This window comes from Puma concolor, chromosome E3 (assembly GCF_028749965.1).
Source record: "Puma concolor isolate L17-30 chromosome E3, mPumCon1.1.hap2, whole genome shotgun sequence".
Classification (NCBI taxonomy): Eukaryota; Metazoa; Chordata; class Mammalia; order Carnivora; family Felidae; genus Puma; species Puma concolor.
Window position 1 is genome coordinate 18,253,614 of NC_141682.1, and position 19,613 is coordinate 18,273,226.

The window sequence follows — 19,613 nt, forward strand, 5'->3', positions numbered from 1 at the left end:
AGGGAAAAAAAGGGTTCTGCTGTTCTGGCCTCAGTACTTTGGCGACACTTTTCGTGGGGCTCCCTGAAAACAACTTCCCAAGACAGATGGAGGGAGCTTCATTCACTCCTCGCTACTGAGGGAGATGTGGTGGAATATAAGTGGATTTCGGTGCTACAAAGCTTGCGCATGGCCCTTCTGTATTCCCGCCTTCCAGTTCTTGGTGATCTGGCCACAAGATAGCAATAATCCGGTATATGCCGTAAACCTGTCTGGCGTCCTCTGTCGTTAGCACCCACATAGACCCCTTTCAAGATGTTGCTCCGCCACTTTCACCTGCAGTGCTCGGGTAAACTTTGCCTTCCTCCCTAGCTGGGAAAGCTTCCTCCCACTTCCGCTTTCCGGCCCCGCCTCTCCCTCCCCCTCCTCCCCCCCCCCCGCTGGGTCCTAGCGCCTGCCCCTCCCTGGCAGTGTCCGGGCTCCGTCGGTCAGAGCAGCTGCCGCAGACGCCACGGAGCCAGCCCAAGTTCGTTGAGGTAGGAAACGTCGGCGGGAAGCCGCAGGGACGCCCCGGGCCGCCCCAGCGCAGACGCAGTCCGAGAGGCCTCAGTTTCCCTGTGGGTGCAGAGGGCGGATGGGGTTGGCCTGGCGCGAGAAGCGCGGGCGGGGCGGGAGGAGTGCGGCCCCGGGAGGGCGCAGTCGGGCTCCGGCCCAGCGGGTCCTAGAACCCGCCGGCTGTCCCCGCGGGCCGGCTGCTGTGGACTTCTGGGCTCGGCTGGCACAGCTGCCCGCCTTGCGCGGTGCGGGCCTTGGGGGTCCTAGAGCCCGCCATGTTGCGGGCTTTTGTCCCAGGCGCGCGGCCCGCCTAACAAGGTCCCCAGCGCCTGCGGCACCCCTCCCCGGCCGAGGTCCTGGCCGCCCCTCCCGCGGTCCTAGAGAACGCCATCTTGCAGGCCTTTGTCCAGCGTCCAGTCCTTGGCCCATTCATTTGTTCATTCTCTCATTCTTCGTTCGCTCCTTCTTGCCTCGTTCTCCGAGGCCCCGTTTTCCCAGCCTTCGGAGACGAGTCAGCCTAGGGTCCTGCCCTGCGGGGTTGTCTGTCTGGTGGGAGCGCCGACAGATAGATTGTTGCAAAGAGCGAGAAGCGCCGGGTTTCTGCCGCTCTCGGCCCCTTCTCACCACGTCTCCTAGGCCCTAACGCCCTTCGAACTCGGACGAACCTCAGAGACCCCATTTAACTAATGAGAAAACTGAGGCCCAGAGCACCGTGGCGCCCTTACCTCTACTGCCTTTTAAGTATTTTTGAGGGCACTGAGATAGGTATTTGAAGGATGCAAAAGAATTTTCCCATGGGAGAAGGCGAGCAAAGGCTGCTGAGGCAGAGAGAACTGCAAGTGGAGATGCATTTAGGTGAAAAAGTTTGAGAATTGAGGCTGGAGCTTAGTTCGCTGTTGGGAGGGGGACACACTGCGGCTGGAGCTGAGGCTGAAAAAGTAGGTTAGGATTAGGTTGTGAACTGACCAGTTTGGAGGCCTAGGAGATGATTAGCTTTCACTTCTGCACAGTTCTCAGTTCCCCATCCATCATCTCACCAGATCTCAATGGCTCAAAGGCCTTACTGGCATCTACTTGTTTACACATGGGGGAGACCAAAATGCAGAGAAGAGAAAAAGCAGCTCCTTTTTTTTTTTTTTAAACCTCATCCTTGCTCACAGCGTCATAGCCTAAGCTGTCTGGGAATTAAATCCCTGCATCTCTGGCATTTTACAGCCTGGTCAGGCAGCAGGCCCGCATCCCCCTCCTAAGCCAGTAGTGAAGCAAAGAGAAACCGCCCTCACCAGAACAATGAACCCACTATGGGATAATGGGGCGATTTTTGGAACTTGTGAAATTGGAAAGGCAGAGAAATTCAGTTAATAAATAGCTGCTGGCAGACATTCTCACAAACACCTACTATAGGGGAGGCAGAAGCAATAGGCCTGGGTTTGAATTCTGTCTCAGAGGTTGATTCATTCACTTTGTTTTGGGGCACCAATCACAGTTTTAGGTGTAGAGGATATAAAATAATAAAGGTTCCTGGCTCTTTGCCAGCCTAGACTCTGGTGTTGGAGACAGAAAGTTAACAATCAAGCTATAAAATGTGTAAGTGCTACCAAAGCAACAGTCAGGACAGAGAGCAGAAATTTGGGAGGCAGACCACTTGACTTTGAATACTGGCTGTAACCATGACCGGTTACTTCATTTCTGTGTGCCTCAGTATCCTTGTCTGTAAAATGGGGAAAATAATACTGTTTAACTTAATCCGTTCAGGCTAACCATGACAAAAACCCCACAAGACTGAAGGGCTTAAACAACAGAAATTTATTTCTCACAGTTTTGGAGGCTGGGAAGTCCAAGATCAAGATGCTGGCCAATTCAGTTCCTGGTGAGGACTCTTTTCCTGACTTGTAGATGTCCACCTTCTTGTTATGTCCTCACATGGCTTTCTCCATACATGTGCGCATTCAGTCCATAGGAAACTTCTAGGCAGTTGTGAGGCTTAACTTGAGTAGTACACACAAAATGCATAGAATGATACCTGGCCCATGGTAACCTTGCAAGGAATGTTATCCAGATGAGCATCGTAAGGGGAACTAAGGAGGAGCAAGAATGCAGATAGCATTAAGAAAGGCGGTCAGGAGGAGCACCTGGGTGGCTCAGTCGGTTGAGCGTCAGACTCTTGGTTTTAGCTCAGGTCATGATCTCAGAGTTTCATGAGTTCAAGCCCCAAGTTGGGCTCTGCACTGGCAGCATGGAATCTGCTTGGGATTCTGTCTCTCCTTCTCTCTCCGCCCACCTCCCCCTGCACTCACATGGTCTCTGTCTCTCTCAGAATACATAAACTTAAAAAGAAAGGTAGTCAGGAAAGCCTTCTTTGAGGAGGTGACAGGGAGCTGAGGCCCAAATGAAATCAAAGAGATAGCTACACAATGATCCTTGGGGAATAGTGGTTCTGGCAGAGGGTACTACTAGTACAAAGGCCCTGAGGTGGGAAGGAATTTAGCTATTTTTGGAAAAGAAAGACAGCCTGTGTGAATGGAGCCTAGTGACACCATGAAATGGAGGGGAAGGTGAGGTAGGCAGGAGTTAGATCATTCGGGGCCTTGCTAGCCATGGAAAAGATACTGGTCTTTGTCTTAGGAGCAGTGGAAAGTCCCCTGATTTGTCTCATAAACCTGAAGTAAATGAAGACTGGTAGAGAAAGAACCCAGGGGCCTGAAGACTTGGATTTGAGTCTGTGCCTCTTGACTAGTTAGGTGTGCTTGTAAAGTGTTTTTCCTTACTGGGGCCTTAACCTCCGTATGTGAAAAAGAGGCGTCGTAGTGCCTCTCCTAGAAGCTTTGTGAAGACCCAAGGATGCGTCTTTGCTTCTTAAGTGTTGGTTGGCATGGCCCTGAGAGGATGTTTAAAGTACAGCTTTCTGGGGCACCTGGGTGGCTCAGTTGGTTAAGCGGCCGACTTCGGCTCAGGTCATGATCTCGCGGTCAGTGAGTTCAAGCCCCGCGTCGGGCTCTGTGCTGACCGCTCAGAGCCTGGAGCCTGTTTCAGATTCTGTGTCTCCCTCTCTCTGACCCTCCCCCGTTCATGCTCTGTCTCTCTCTGTCTCAAAAATAAACAAACGTTAAAAAATAAATAAATAAAGTACAGCTTTCTGAGTCCATCCTCATGCTCCCTGGATGATTATTCTCATGCAGGGGACGGGGTTCACAGACCTGACTTGGAGAAACATAACTCTAGGGAGTGATGAGTGGAAGAGTCCTCAGTGAACAATGAAGTGAGGAGTTAATGGTGGGATTTAGACGGGGGCCTAGCCCACATGGCCCTCTGCTCTTTATGGAGCTGGGCACCTGTTGGGACCAGCCTACTTCCCTACCTTTTCCCCAGGAAAGTGCTTCCCTACCTTTTCCCCAGGGAAGTGCTTCAGGAGGAGAGATGTGTACCTCCAGCTCTCTGATTTCTGGTTCACAGGTGGGAACACTGAGGCCCAGAGCTCAGAACGCAGGGGTCAAGCCCTCTGAGAGGGAAACAGACATAAAGGGTGCTGGTTCTGGTCTCAAGGCAGTTCTACAGGGATGAGAGAAGATGAAGATGTGGCCTGAATTCAGGGTTCTGGTCACTGTAAGGTTGGCCCAGCAGCAGACAAGTCTGGGAGGGCCCAGACGACTGATCAAGGGCCCAGCAACTCAAGGCAAGTTAAACATCTGATTCAAGTCCCAGCTGTTGAGTCTAGCTTTGTGACCATGGGCTAGTCACTAAATCCCTTGGAACCTCAGTTCATTTGTTTGTAAAATGAGGATAAGATCTCTGTCTCAGGAAGCTGTAAGAGAACTAAATAAGGTAGCGTGCTCAGCAAAGTGTCTGGCTCTCAGAAGACTCTCAGTAATTGAGGGCATTTATTCATATCATATCACTTCCATTCAGTCTTCATCCAACCCTGTGAGGTAAGTACTATTACCTCCATTTTTCAGATGAGAAAATTGAGGTCCTGTGGCATAAAGTAAATGTCACAAGGTCACTGCTAGGAAGTGAGTGAGGCAAGATTCAAAGCCAGGCAGTCTGGTTTCAGAGACGGGACACTTAACCACAATGCTACATTGTTTCTCTGGGCCTCCGTTCCCATATCTGTAAAAAAGGAATCTATATAATAGAACTTTTATTGCGATGTTGATGTGAAGTTTGAGTTAATATACGTAAAGAGCTTAGGAAACTGCCTTTTATTTAGCAAGTGCTCAGTAAATGTGAGCTATCTTTTTTATTAAAGAGAAACTTTATCAGGCAGTCTGTCCAGAGATGGTCTGGAAAGGAGGTAGTGACTGCCTCATCCAGAGACAGGGAAGGATCCCCTGGGAACTGTAGGGGGAAATTCAAACCACGGGGAAGGTTGGTCCTCAAGCCCTTTAACTCACCTTCCAGCGCCAGCACTTAGTGGGAAAAGTGAAAAGAACCAAGCTGAGGGTGGAACAGAGTTGTGTGGGATTGGGGCCAAAAACCAGAGGGGAAATGCAGGAAGAGCTTCCTGGGGGGAGTGGGGCTCAAAGGAAGGATTGGTGGGATTTGTAACAGCCAGGAAGGACCTGAGAGTTTGCGTGGTATGATGGAAGTCATGGAAAGTTATTGAGCAGGGGACAAAGTGTCACATGATACTTTATGAAGAAGCTGTCTGTGCACATAGCAGATGTGTGTAGGGGTGGGGACTGAGGCAGGGCCACTAGGCAGAAGGGTGCTGACTATAAAGATGCAGCCCTGGCTGGGTCAGAACTTCCTCCCTGGGTCAGAACTTCAAAGCCACCAAACCCTGAGGTATACAGATGAGGAAACAGGCCTAGAAAGGAGCAGTAGAACTCAGGCTTCTTACCTCCCAGACTGGATTCTGCACACACCTGGCTCCCCTGCCCTGTCTATAGCAGCATCCTCCCTCCCCCTGGCCACCCCCAGCAGCTGCTGCTGAGCCCTTCCTAAGTGGATCTGCCCATAATCCTCTTCTTTTCATCCCCTAGGGAGGATGAGCTGGTGTTAAGACTAATGCAGCCATTAATCCTATTTCCTCCCAGCCTTGATCCCCAGGAGCAGCTGGATGGAGGGTGTCTGGGCTATGAATGAGAAAGAAGGGGGCTTATCCAGAGCAGGTGTCCCAGGAGGCCAGGCTAAATCAGATATATTGATTATACTGAGACACATGTAATTGCTAGCAATGGCTCAAGCCACCTTGAGAGTAACTGAGCTCCCCATTACCAGAGCTATGGGAGCAGGAGCTCAACAGCAATTCCAGAGCAGAGGGTGGACCAGGATTCCTGTCTAGGGTGGAGTACCTTACAGCTGTGCAAGGCCAGAATTCTGTGTGAACAGTTGCTGCCTCTGAAAGCTAACTAACCAGAAGGGAAAGACAAAATACATACACTGGGGACCTACTTCTTCCAGACAGACCGTGCCAATCACCAGTTAGCCCACTAGTTCTGCCTTCTTCTGAACCTACCTCTGTCTTCTCTGGGCACTTGGCAACCTTCAGGTCTGACCCACATCTACGTAGCCTCTGTGTCTGCAGGCATGCATAGGACTCTGTGTCCTGGCACAGGCCTTAGATGCTGAGCTGGAAAAGGAAGATGGTGAGATGGATGGAACTTGGGCCTTCTGGGAATGTGCAGGATTTGGAAAAGCCCAGAGGCTGGGGAGAGAAGTGCAGGTGCACATTTTGATAACTCCAGACTCCTCTCTTAGACCCTCAGAGGTTACCTGGTCCAACTTCCTTCCTCAATGAACAGACCAGACAGGAAACTTGAGTGCAGAGTGTTAGACCCAGGGGTGTTTGGAAAGAAGGATGTGGCCATCCCCCATGGGAAATGCTGGTAAGACAGAACTCCTCTCTGAGGCCTTGTTAAGGATAGAGGCCTTAGAGAATGGCAGAAGGATGTGGCTTGTGTCTAACTTTGCTTCTTTCCTAGAGAAGCTCCGCCCTCTGAGGCCATGGAGGTGGAGTCTACGGAGGCCCGGTCATCCTCCACCCTCGGCTACAAGCGATCCGGCCGTCGCTACAAGTGCCTGTCCTGTACTAAGACATTTCCAAATGCGCCCAGGGCAGCGCGTCATGCTGCCACCCATGGTCCTGTAGACTACACAGAGGAGGTGGCGGAAACGAAGCTGAAGCCGGAGACAGAACCCAAAGCAGAGGATGCCAGTGGGGACAAGGTGTCAAGTGCATCGGCAAAGCCTCGGCCTTATGCATGCCCGCTGTGCCCCAAGGCCTATAAAACGGCACCTGAGCTGCGCAGTCACGGTCGCAGCCACACTGGTGAAAAGCCCTTCCCTTGCCCCGAGTGTGGCCGCCGCTTTATGCAGCCAGTGTGCCTGCGTGTGCACCTGGCCTCACATGCTGGCGAGCTGCCCTTCCGCTGTGCTCACTGCCCCAAGGCCTATGGCGCGCTCTCCAAGCTCAAGATTCACCAGCGTGGTCACACGGGCGAGCGGCCCTATGCTTGCTCCGATTGCGGCAAGAGCTTCGCCGACCCTTCCGTGTTCCGCAAGCACCGGCGCACCCACGCGGGCCTACGGCCCTACGGCTGCGAGCGCTGCGGCAAGGCCTACGCTGAGCTCAAGGACCTACGCAACCATGAGCGGTGAGGGTGCGGTGCTGTGGTGAGGGAGCCGGGGTTGGGAAGAACCGACCAGGGGTGGAGGAGGAAGGGATATGGCGCAACAGCGGTGGCCCTGTGACCAACCGGGCGTGGGGTTGAGGCTCAAAGAGGGAAAAGAGCCAATGGGAAGGTGAGTGGAGCTGGGCCGTGGGGAGAAGCTGGTGCCCCTGGTTGGGCAGGGGCGGGGCAGACTGTGTTGGGAGGGAGCCCTGGAGGATTCCGTTGGGATCTGATTGGCCTGGGTCCGACTGGAAAGGGGACCTGCTGGAAGTTGGGCCACCGGGAGGGTCTCTGGTGGAGGTTAGTAGGTGGGAGTGGGGTCTGGCTCTTGGTGGGGTCTTATCTGGGATCTAGACACCTAGCCTGAAGATTCCCTACTCTGGGGTGCAGCCCTATGTACCCCCTACCCCCGGGATGTTAGGAGCCCCTAACTCACAGCAGACAGGCAGCAGTGGTCAGGTGAGGGACCTGCCACCTTCATGACCCATCCTCCACACTCCACAGGTCCCACACCGGTGAGCGCCCCTTCCTCTGTTCGGAGTGTGGGAAGAGCTTCTCCCGCTCGTCCTCTCTCACGTGCCACCAGCGGATCCATGCGGCACAGAAGCCCTATCGCTGCCCAGCCTGTGGCAAGGGCTTCACGCAGCTCAGCTCCTACCAGAGCCATGAGCGCACTCACTCGGGCGAGAAGCCCTTCCTGTGCCCGCGTTGTGGCCGCATGTTCTCCGACCCCTCAAGCTTCCGGCGCCACCAGCGGGCCCACGAGGGGGTTAAGCCTTATCGCTGCGAGAAGTGCGGCAAAGACTTTCGGCAGCCCGCAGACCTGGCCATGCACAGGCGGGTGCACACAGGCGACCGGCCGTTCAAGTGCCTGCAGTGTGACAAGACGTTCGTGGCGTCTTGGGACCTCAAGCGCCATGCGTTGGTCCACTCAGGCCAACGGCCTTTTCGCTGTGAGGAGTGTGGGCGAGCCTTCGCCGAGCGAGCCAGCCTTACTAAGCACAGCCGGGTGCACTCAGGTGAGCGCCCCTTCCACTGTAACGCCTGTGGAAAATCCTTCGTGGTATCGTCCAGCCTGAGGAAGCATGAACGGACCCATCGGAGTAGTGAGGCCGCAGGGGCTCCCCCTCAACAGGAGCTGGTAGTAGGGCTGGCACTGCCTGTCAGTGTGGCAGGCGAGGGCTCAACGGCCCCGGCAGCAGGTGCAGGGCTAGGGGACCCTCCAGCAGGGCTGCTAGGGCTGCCCCCCGAATCAGGTGGTGTGATGGCCACCCAGTGGCAAGTGGTAGGCATGACGGTGGAACATGTGGAGTGCCAAGATGCTGGGGTTGGGGAGGCTCCTGGTCCCTTGGCAGGGGCGGGCGAGGTGGGAGGTGAGGAAGTTGACGAGAAGCCACCGCAGTTTGTGTGCCGGGAGTGTAAGGAGACGTTCTCCACGCTGACGCTGCTGCGACGGCATGAGCGCTCACACCCAGAGCTCCGGCCCTTTCCCTGCACCCAGTGTGGCAAGAGCTTCTCTGACCGGGCTGGGCTGCGCAAACACAGCCGCACCCACAGCTCTGTGCGCCCCTACACCTGCCCCCACTGCCCCAAGGCCTTCTTGAGTGCGAGCGACCTGCGCAAGCATGAGCGTACCCACCCCGTTCCCATCGGGACCCCCACGCCCCTCGAGCCCCTTGTGGCTTTACTAGGAATGCCTGAAGAGGGACCAGCGTGAAGCCCATGCCCTGCCACCTCACTCCCAGGAGCCCAGGCCTCACGGGGTGCGTCCTGAACCTCTCTTTGCCCCGGCTCACTCTTTAGACTCCAGATCCCTGCCCCACCCCCGGGCAGCTAGCTCTCCTTGCCAACAAAGAGCTGGGGACGATGGAGGTGGGCAGCAGCTATTGAGAGATGTGTGTCTCTCTCTGAGTAACACTCATTAAAGCATTCACTTTGACACTGAGTTGTCTTCTGTGTTTTGGTTGGGTGGAAAGGGAGTGGGAGTTTGGACATCAGATAAGGTTCAGTGGAGACACCTGGATTGACAGATAAGAAACTAGAAGGGTCTTTGGATGCATTGTTTCCCAACATATGTTTTCAGAATGTCTTTTGAAAAAGGGTTCCCTGGTCAAGGAAGTACCAGGAATTTCCTGTGCCCTTTTTGGGGATTGTTGGTGATCAAGAGTGTACTAAAGTCATTGAAAAATCCTACAATGAACATCTATTTAGCTCTGCCCATAGTTATTTCATCCTGGAAACCTTTTACTGACTAGTTCTGTCCTTTTACAGATAATACACAGAGGTCCTAAATTAGTATATTTCCTGTATACTACAGTAATAAATTAGAAAAACTACTTGGGGGACAAAGAGGGACAAACAAAACCCATAAACTACAAAAGAATAAACCTCACAAGAAATATGCAAAACCTATATGAAGAAAATGGTATCACTGTCCTGAAGGTTTTAAGACCTAACTAAATGGAGACATACCATGTACCTGCATGGAAAGACATTCTCCCTAGTCTAATCCTTAGATTCACTGTCACCCAAAAAGATTTATTAACACAACTTGAAACCCCAAAACTCCTGTAATACATTTTTAAGAACCAATGGAGGTGATGTATTTGACATACTAGATAAACACCAAAGCACTGAAGTTAAAATAGGTTATTATTGGCACAAGAATAAATCAGCCAATGGAGTTGGGAGTGGGAGGGTTTAGAAACAGCCCTATTTCTGAGAATTTAGTTTATGGTAAATATGATTATTCAAATCAGTGGGGAAAGGATGGCTGTTAAATTACAGTCCTATCCATAATCTGGAAGACTACACAACTTTTTAAAGACCAAAAAAAAAAAAAGAAACCTCACATTTAGTATAAATTGATATAATTTTGGGGAGAGATGATTTGGGCATGTTTATTAAAAAATTCAAATGCATATACCCTTTGACTTGGCAAGCACATGTCAAAAAATTTACACCACAGAGTTCTTTTTCCACTTCCATGGCAAAGTTGAAGACAAGAATGCTCGGTGCAGCAAAATTTGTGATAACCGGGAATACCCTAAATGTCCATTAGCAAAGGACTAATTACATAAAGCTAGCCACTATAAAATATATTATGCAGCTGTTTTTAAAAAATGAGGCTTATTAACTTATTTTGTTGAAAGATATCTTGAAAATATGTCAAGTGAGAAAAATAAGGTACAAAGCAGTGTGGTTAGCATGTTCCCATTAAGTTTATTTATTTATTTTTGAGACAGAGAGAGCACAAGCAAGGGAGGGGCAGAGAGAGAGGGAGACACAGAATCCAAAGAAAGCTCCAGGCTGTGAGCTGTCAGCACAGAATCTGATGCGAGGCTCAAATCCACGAGCTGTTAGATCCTGACCTGAGCCAAAGTCAGACACTTAACTGACTGAGCCACCCTGGCGCCCCTTGAATATTTTTAGAAGGACACTCAAGAACAGACTTTGGATTATAAAGTCCAGCCACTAGGGCCTTCCCAATTTATAAGCCAAAATGAAACCAAAGGTCAGAGTGAACCAGTTCCTCCTTACCATGCTCTTATCATCTCTAGACTTGCTCTTATCAACACTAGACCAAGTTGGCAGCCTCAGGAAGTGACCCATGTGCACCCCCTCTCCAGGCCCACATGCCAGTCATAGGGGACTTTACAATAGCTGGTAAAGTCAGGACTGTTAACACCAGGTAGCTCCAGGAACAGAAATAGCAAGTATCCCCTTGATGTCAGGGACTTCACTCAAGAGTTGTCATGCCCAGGTTCTCAGACAGTAGCTTTAGAAAAGGTTCTTATCCCTGTTCTCCATAGCAGCACAAGGGGGCCACATGGTAGCAGCAGGGACCAGGATGTCATAGCTGCGGGAAGAGACACCAGTTTGGCCAAGGACACTCACTGCCTATTGCCATTCGCAAAGTAAGACAAGCACTGACTCCAGGCCTTCTGCCTGTACAGGCTGGCATCAAAGTCTGACAGAATTCAAGGAAGAAACAAACTGGACTAGGGTATTGGAAATGGAAATTTGTGTTACTACTGACTTGTGAACTTGAGCAAGATGATTTATCTTGGACATGACGAGGCACCTTTTAAAAATTGGTACAAAGATACCATAGACCCTAATCAACAGACACCCACGGGTATCTATCTACAATGAAGGATGAAGTGGGTCCTGTGGAGGTTTAGAAGAAATCCACAACTTCTGCTCCCTTTCTGGGACCAGATAGCACACCCATACCTTGGTCTCCCTCTCTGACACCCCAGGCATCCCACATCCCAGTTCCTGCTCCCTGAGGACTCAGACGGTCTGACTTTTTTTAAAAAATTATTTTAACAGCTTTATTAAGAAATAATTTACATGCCATACAACTAACCCATTTGAAGTATCCAATTCAGTGGTTTTTAGTATATTCACAGGGTTATGCAACCATCTCAATCTAATTTTAGAATAGTTTCATCCCCTTAAAAGAAACTCCATACCCATAGCTGTCACTCCCTATTGCCCCCAACCCCAGTTCCCAACTCCTTTCCCTTAGCCCTAGTCAATCACCAATCTACTTTCTGTCCGAGTTGCCTCCTGTGGATGTTTCATGTAAATGGAATCATACAATATGTAACTGGCCTCTTTCACTTAGCACACTGTTCTCAAGGTTCATCCATGCTGTAGCATTTGTCAGTACTGCATTCCTTTTTATTGTCGAATAATATTCCATTGTATGGAGATACTTTTTTAAATCCATTCACAATTGATGGACATTTGGGTTTCCTTTGTCTATTGTGAATAATGCAGCTAGGAACATTCATATGAACATTCTATGAACAAGTTTTTATGTGGACATGTTTTTTAATTCTCTTGTTTGCGTATCTACCACTTGAGGAACTGTCAGAATGTTTTCCAAATGGCTGCACCATTTTACATTCCCACCAACAGGATATGAATGTTCCAATTTCTCCACACCTTTACCAACAGCTGTTATTATCTGCCTTTTTATTATAGCCATCCTTGTGGGTGTGAATTTGTGGTTATGATTTGCATTTCCCTGATGGCAAATGATGTTGGGCATTTTTGTGTGTGTATTTATTGGCCATTTGTATGTCATCTTTGGATAAATGTCTGTTCAAGTTCTTTGCCCATTTTTAATTGGGCTGTTTGACTTTTTGCTGTTGAGCGGTAATAAAAGCTTTTTATGTATTCTAGATAGAAGTTTCCTATGATTTGCAAAATTTCTCTCATTGTGTGGGTTGTCCTTTTATTTTCTTGGTGCCCTTTGAAGCACGAAAGTTTTTAATTTTGATGATATCTCATTTATCTATTTTTTTCTTTTGTTGCTTGTGCTTTGCAGAGCCATATGTAAGAAACCATTCCCTAATTCAAGGTCATGAAGATTTATGCCTATGTTTTTATCTAAGAGTGTTACACATGTTTATAAAGTTTACAACCTAGTTATAAACTTACAAGCTTAAACTTTATAAAAGTTTATTTTTGGTAAACTACAAAAGTTTTATAGCTCAAAGCTCTCACATTTGGGTCTTTGATCCATATTGGGTTAATTTTTGTGTATGTTTGAGATAGGGGTTCGATTTCATTCGTTTGCACATGGATATCCAATTGTCCCAGAACTAGGGCACCTGGGTGGCTCAGTTGGTTAACCATCTGACTTCAGCTCAGGTCATGATCTTGTGGTTTGTAAGTTCAAGCCCCATGTCGGGTTTCATGCTGACAGCTCAGAGCCCGGAGCCTGCTTTGGATTCTGTGTCTCCCTCTTTCTCTGCCTCTCCCCCGCTTGCACTCTTTCACTCTCTCTCAAAAATAAACATTAAAAATAATAATAAAATAAAATAATAAAAAGACTTATTTTTCCATTGAAGTGGCTTGATATCCTTGTTGAAAATTAACTGTACACAGGTTTATTTCTGGAATGTCAATTGTATTCCATGAAGATATACGTATCTATCTATCTACTATCTTTACTTTCTTTATGCTAGTATCACACTATTTTGCTTACTGTAGCTTTGTAATAAGTTTTATCAAGACCTGTGATTCCTCCAACTTATATTTCAAGATTAATTTTTCTGGATTCCTTGCATTTCTATATGAATTTTAGGATCAGCTTGCCAATTTTTGCAAAAAAAAAAAGCTGGGATTTTGATAGGGACTGCACTGAATCTGTAGATCAATTTGAAGAGTATTGCCATCTTAACAATATTAAATCTTCTGCCCCATGAATTTAGGATTTTAAAAATCCATTTGGATTTTAAATTTCTTTCCACAGTATATTGTAGTTTTCAGTATATAAATCTTACTTACCTTTTGTTAAATTTATATGTAAGTATTTTACTTCCTTTGTTTCTATTATAAATGGAATTGTTTTTATTTCATTTTTGGATTGTTTCTTTGCTAGTGATGAGAAATATAATAGATTTTTGTACATTATTCTTATATTCTGCAACCTGGCTAAACTAGTTTATTAACTCTAATAGTTTTTATGTGTGTATTCTTTAGGATTTTTCCATATACAAGATCATCTCACCTGGAAAATAGAGATAGTTTACTTCTTCTTTTCCAATCTGGATGCCTTTTATTTCTTTTTCTTGCCTAATTGCCCCTGCTAGAACTTTCAGTACAGTGTTAAAGGGAGCAGTCATCCTGATCTCAGGGGGGGAAACATGCAGTCTTTCACCATTTAAGTATGATGTTAACTGTGAATTTTTTTATACATGCCCTTTGATACTTAACAAGTTAAGGAAGTTTCCTTTTATTCCTAGTTTCTTAAGCTTTTTTATTATTGTAATTAAAGGGTGTTGGATTTTGTCAAATGTATTTTCTATTGAGATGATTATATGGTTTTTGTTCTTTATTAATATTCAGAATTACATTAATTGATTTTTGGATGTTAAACCAACCTTGCATTCGTGCAATAAATCCCACTTGGTCATGCTGCATGATAATTTTTATACATTGCTAGATTCAGTTTGTTAGTATTTTGTTGCAGATTCTTATAAGAAATATTGATCTGTAGTTTTCTTGTGATGTCTTTATCCAGTTTTATTATCTGGATAATGCCCAGTCTGACTTCTGGCCTTCAGTTTTCTTCTGCCCTAACTTCCTTTACCTCCCTGGCTCTCTACCAGGACTGTCCCAGGTAATGGGTCCATCTTGGGAGTGCAAAATCATATGCCCTGCTGCTGATGCCATATGCCATATGCAGCAGCTGGTATCACTCCTAACTCTGTACTACAGACTACAGTCATCATTCCCTTCCCAGCCAAATGGCTGGAGAAATTAGGGGCTCCTCACAGGAGTATGCTCCAGGAACAGGGTGAGGAGATAGGGGAAGGCAGCAAGCTTTGTAGCTGGGGCAATCATTCTGGATTCAACAAAGGAGATTTGCAGACCAGTTCTCAATTATCTACACACAGTCCACTCTCAACATAAATCCCTCCAGCTGGAGCCTACCTTCCTTTCAGTCCCTATCCCTGCTCTGACCTCATGTACCTACTCCTAGTCAGCAGGCTTCAACCAAGAGGACCTTCTATTGATTTGTTTCTTCCTTTTCCCAGTCTTTGGGCTTTTGCACTTGCTCTTCCCTGGTGACGGAACACACTTCCCCAGATTTGCCCATCTGTGATACTTTCTCTTTATCCAAGCCTCAGCTCCAGCCATACAGTTATTAGGTTTCTGTTCCTGCATATTAAATAACCATCAACTTAGCATCTTAAAATAACACTTATTTCTTATTTCATAGTTCTGTGAGCCAGAAGTCCAGGTGGACCCATCTGGGTCCTCTACTAAGGGTCTCACAAAGCTGAAGTCAAGGTTTTGGCCAGTCTGGGCTCTTATCTGGAGGCTCTGCCATAGAGTCCACTTCCAGACTCATCCAGGTTATTAACAGAATTCAGTTCCATTTGGCTGTAGGACTGAGGTCTCTGTTTCTTTGCTGGCTGTCAGTCAGAGGTGGTTCTCAGCATCTCAAGGCTATCTATATTCCTTGGCTGGGGGCCCTTCAGAACTGGCAATGGTACATCGAGTCCTATTTCAAATTTTCTGACTTTTCCTCTTCTATTGCTAGCTGGAAAAGCTTCTCTGCTTTTAAGAGTTAATGTTATTACATTGGGTCTACCTGAATAACTCAGTATACTCTCCCTATCTTAAAGTCAACCAATTAGTAAACATGGGATACCTGGATGGTGCAGTTGGTTAAGTATCTGACTCTTGATTTTGGCTCAGGTCATGATCTCAAGGTTCGTGGGTTCAAGCCCCGCATTGGGTTCTGTGCTGATGGTGCAGAGCCTGCTTGGGATTCTGTCTCTCCTCTCTGCCCCTTCCCCACTGGTGCATGTGTGTGCACGCACACACACACACCCTCTCTCTCATTCTCTCAAAATAAATAAATAAACTTAAAAAAAAACTCAACCAATTACTAAACTTAATTACACCCGCAAAGCCCTTTTTGCCATGTAAGGTAACATATTCATAGAGATTAGGGCGTGGAATCTTTGGAGGCCATTATTCAGTTCACCCTCTAGCCCTCAAAGATTTATGTCTGGTCCACATGCAAAATACATTCACTTCCTCCCAAGGTTCTTAAAAATCTCACCACTGTCCAAAAAGTCTCATCCCATTATAGCATCAATTCAGAATAAAAAAAAAAAATCTCATACAAATCTTATCAAACCCAAAGTCCTAAATCCCATTATCTAAAAGCCGATGCAGATGAAGCTATGGGTATAATCCTTCCTGGAGCACAATTCCTGCCATCTGTGGACCTATGAAACTAAAGAAACAAAGGGCACCTGGAGGGCTCAGTTAGTTGGGTGTCAGAGTCTTGATTTCACCTCATGTCATGATCTTAAGGTCATGGGATCTAGCCCCATGTCGGACTCTGCCAGGCATGAAGACTGCTTGAGATTCTCACTCTATCCCTCTTCCTCTGCCCCTCCCCTGCTTATGTGCGCTCTCTCTCTCTCTCAAAAAAAAAAAAAAAAGAGAGAGAGAGAGAGAGAGAAAGAAAGAAAGAAACAAGTCATGTACTCCCAACGTGCAATGGTGGGACGTGCATAGAATAATAAACATTCTGGCTCAAAATGGGAGTCACTGGAATTCCAAAATCCAGTTAAGCGAATTCCCTTAGGTTTCTAGGCCAAGAAAGAATCCTTCATGGCTCTGTTCTGCCCTAAGCTCTCAGGTTGCCCTTTGGATTAGTCACCTTCCCTAAGAAGCCATTCTTGACTACTTATTAGCACAGCCATCTCCAACCCCTTGTCATTTTTTGTCATAGCATGCTGCTTAATTTTTAATAATATATGTCATGGTTTTGGAATACCTTAGCTATTTCTTTTCTTGTCCTCTCCACTAAAGTATAAACCCCATGAAAGGCAGAGATCTTGTCTGTATTTTCACCTCTATTTCTCCACCACCTTCCACAGTATCAGGTACATAACTCTTGCTCAATAAATATTTTATGACTAAATGAATGAATGATTTAAATGTGGAACAAGGTGGTATGGTAGGCTAAACAGTGTCCCCCTAACCATGTCCACATCCTAATCCCTGGAACCTGAGAATGTCACTTTATATGCCAAAGGGACTTTGCAGATGTAATTAAAAATTGTAAAATGGAAGATTATCTTGGGGTATCTGGGTGGGCTCAAAATAATCGTAAGTATCCTTATAAGAGGGAGACAGGGTGGTCAGAATCAGAGGAAAAGGTGATGTAACAATGGAAGGTAAGAAGGGAATAATATTCTTTGAAATGGAGTATGAGGCCACAAGTCAAGGAATACAGGCATCCAATAGAAGCTGAAAAAGGCAAGTAAAAGGTTCCTCCAGAAGGAGCCAGCCCTGCCAACTCCTTGACTTTAGCCCAGTGAAACTGATTTTGGATTTCTGATCTCTGGAACCATAAAACAATAAATGTGTGTTGCTTTAAGCCACTATGTTTGTGGTAATTTGTAACAGGAGTAATAGGAAACTAATATAGTTGGGATGGGTTAACTCTCATAGTGTGTGGCTGTAACTGCTGACGGCGCCCCCCAATATTCATCCTTCTAAAGTTAGCTTGTTTCCTGGCAATAGTTCCCCAGTTCCCCTAGAACTTTAATCTGGACAAAAAGCTTGCCCAGGATGAAGATTATATTTCTTGGCCATGTGACTACATTATGGCCAATAGGATTAGAGCAGAAATTATTGGTACGACTTCTGCAATTAAGGGTGAAGGGCAAGCTGCCCCCTCCACTTTCCTCCTTCACAAGGGCTAAACTGTGAAAGTGGTGGTGGACCATCTTAGATCATGTGGGTGAGGGCAATATCCCAGAGAAGGAACAACAAGATAAATAAAATAATTTACTATTTTGTTGTTGTTGTTCATGGGTACTGATGACGTCATGCCATGGTTAGTTTGCATCTCTGTTTCATGCAGCTGTACCCATTCACAAACACAGAATTTCCACTTACTATCCATTATGTTGGGGCTTCTTGGGAGGGCAGACATCCATACACTTAAGGGAAGTTTGGGTTTTACTTTCTCTTTTTTCCTTTTGAACAAGTCCTTTGTAATAGTGCCATTTGTGGGGCAAAGCCTCAGACCTTGTAGCACCACCACAGCTCATTTTGGTATGCCAGTTGTCTTGGAGATAGGAAAGGAGAACTGAATAGAGAGTCTCTGCAAAATTGAGGGAGCTTCTATCAATCATCTAGGATCAAATTATGCTGCAGTAACAACTATCCCAAAATTTCAGTGGCGCACAACAAATGTGTTTTCTCACTCATATTCCATGTCCTCTGTTGGGGGAGGTCATCAAGAGGATATGACTGTCAGTTGACTGATGAGTTGCGCCTTCACAATCAAAGGCTCCCCTTCCTTGGAGTGTACATTCAGCTTGCCTTCCCTGCCCCTAGAGGCTGCCCCAAGGACACAGCCTTGAGAAAGCACTGTGTTGTTGAGACCATGTGGATGGTACACATAACTGAATCCACTTAAGGCCTCTATATAAATATTTTTTTTAAGTAGGCTCTACACCCAATGTGGGGCTTGAACCCATGACCCTGAGATCAAGGGTCATATGCTCTACCAACTGAGGCAGCCAGGTGCCCCAATGCCTCTATATAAATTTTTAAGATTTGGGGACACCTAGGTGGCTCAATCAGTGAAGCATCCAACTTCACCTCAGGTCATGATCTCACGGTCCATGAGTGCTGTCAGCACAGAGCCTGCCTCAGATCCTCTGCCTACCTCTCTCTCTCCCCCTTCCCTTCTCCTTCACTCTTTCTCAAAAATAAATAAAAACATTAAAAAAAAGTTTAAGATTCAGTGGGAGGTACAAAAAAATATATTTGGTGGGAGGTGCAGAGATCTACTCATTTGGTGGCTGCCCAAGACCAACTTGCATGTAACTTCCCTTGCTTATTTTAATAATATTATTATTGGGGCGCCTGGGTGGCGCAGTCGGTTGAGCGTCCGACTTCAGCCAGGTCACGATCTCGCGGTCCGGGAGTTCGAGCCCCACGTCGGGCTCTGGGCTGATGGCTCAGAGCCTGGAGCCTGTTTCCGATTCTGTGTCTCCCTCTCTCTCTGCCCCTCCCCCGTTCATGCTCTGTCTCTCTCTGTCCCAAAAATAAATAAACGTTGAAAAAAATATATTATTATTATTTGAAGATTTTAAGTAATCTCCACACCCAACATGGGGCTCAAACCCACAACCCCAAGATCAAGATCAACCCCACAACCCCAAGATCAAGTGGAGTCATGCTCCACTGACTGAGCCAGCCAGGTGCCCCTAAGTCCCCTTCCTTATTAAACCTCCCACTTACCAATATGCAGTGGCCCTGTCTTTTTGTTTGATTTCCCCTGCCCTCTGTGTACAGGGGCCAATTTCCAACTTCACTTGGGAAGCGCCGGAGGATGTTGTACAACATCTTCCATGGGACAGCTGTGGCTCTGTTCTATATCATCTTCCTTCCAGAATCCAGTCTGGAGGAACAGCCTCAATCTGGAATTTTAAGACAAAGAAGAGGAGAAAGGTGGCAGATGTCTTGATGGCTCTTAAAGCTTCTTCTTGGAAGTGGTACATGTTGCTCCTACTCAAGTTCCGTTGCCAAAAGCAAGCCCCACATACCCAAAGCTGATGTCAACAGAGTAGGTATATATAATCTCTTCATATGGTGGGACCCCATAAAGAGGGTTAATGAATGTTTTTGAACAATTGTGGAATCTTCTTAGTCTGCCTTCTTTGTCACAAATATGACCTTTGTGTTTCTTCCACATGCAAAATAAATATGCATCCTTCCCAGGGGAGACCACCCAAATGACCCATCTAATCATGGCATCAGAATCAAGAGCAGGACCTCTAATAGTCTCTATATCAGGTCCAGAGGTGGCTTCTCTTGATCCAGAGACCTATAAACCAAAAATCCTCACCCCCTTCCTCCTTCTCCCCCTCCTCACAAGTTATCTCTGCCCCCACCCCC

At 47.0% G+C, this 19,613-nt stretch overlaps 2 protein-coding genes across 6 annotated transcripts in view; one reads left to right on the forward strand and one right to left on the reverse strand.

Annotated features, from left to right (window-relative positions):
* Positions 1–9,087, forward strand: ZNF668 (zinc finger protein 668). 5 transcript variants are annotated; one of them, XM_086692338.1, is made up of 4 exons: positions 357–515; positions 2,354–2,404; positions 6,459–7,130; positions 7,653–9,087. In XM_086692338.1, exons 3-4 carry the CDS (start codon positions 6,481–6,483, stop codon positions 8,863–8,865), a joined length of 1,863 nt encoding a protein of 620 aa, XP_086548464.1. In that variant the 5' UTR covers positions 357–515; positions 2,354–2,404; positions 6,459–6,480; the 3' UTR covers positions 8,866–9,087. The 5 variants fall into 5 exon arrangements, with proteins under 5 accessions (XP_025776337.1, XP_086548465.1, XP_086548463.1 ...); XM_025920552.2 differs by lacking the exon at positions 2,354–2,404 and having other exon boundaries at positions 1–515; positions 6,464–7,130; XM_086692339.1 differs by lacking the exons at positions 357–515; positions 2,354–2,404 and adding an exon at positions 1–328.
* STX4 (syntaxin 4) overlaps positions 2,318–19,613 on the reverse strand; it is a 27,567-nt gene continuing 10,271 nt past the window's right edge. Inside the window, exons 13-14 of the transcript XR_015245530.1 lie at positions 18,957–19,135; positions 2,318–2,612 (exon numbers count right to left, since the gene is read on the reverse strand). The gene's annotated coding sequence lies outside the window, so the exon portion shown is untranslated. The remainder of the gene's footprint in view (positions 2,613–18,956; positions 19,136–19,613) is intronic.

Coding starts and splice junctions, on each gene's coding strand:
- ZNF668 (XM_086692340.1), top strand. CDS start 6,099: ATGCTGAGCTGGAAAAGGAAGATGGTGAGATGGATGGAACTTGGGCCT. Junction 6,200..6,458: donor GGCTGGGGAGAGAAGTGCAG/GTGCACATTTTG, acceptor CTTCTTTCCTAG/AGAAGCTCCGCCCTCTGAGG. Junction 7,131..7,652: donor GACCTACGCAACCATGAGCG/GTGAGGGTGCGG, acceptor CACACTCCACAG/GTCCCACACCGGTGAGCGCC.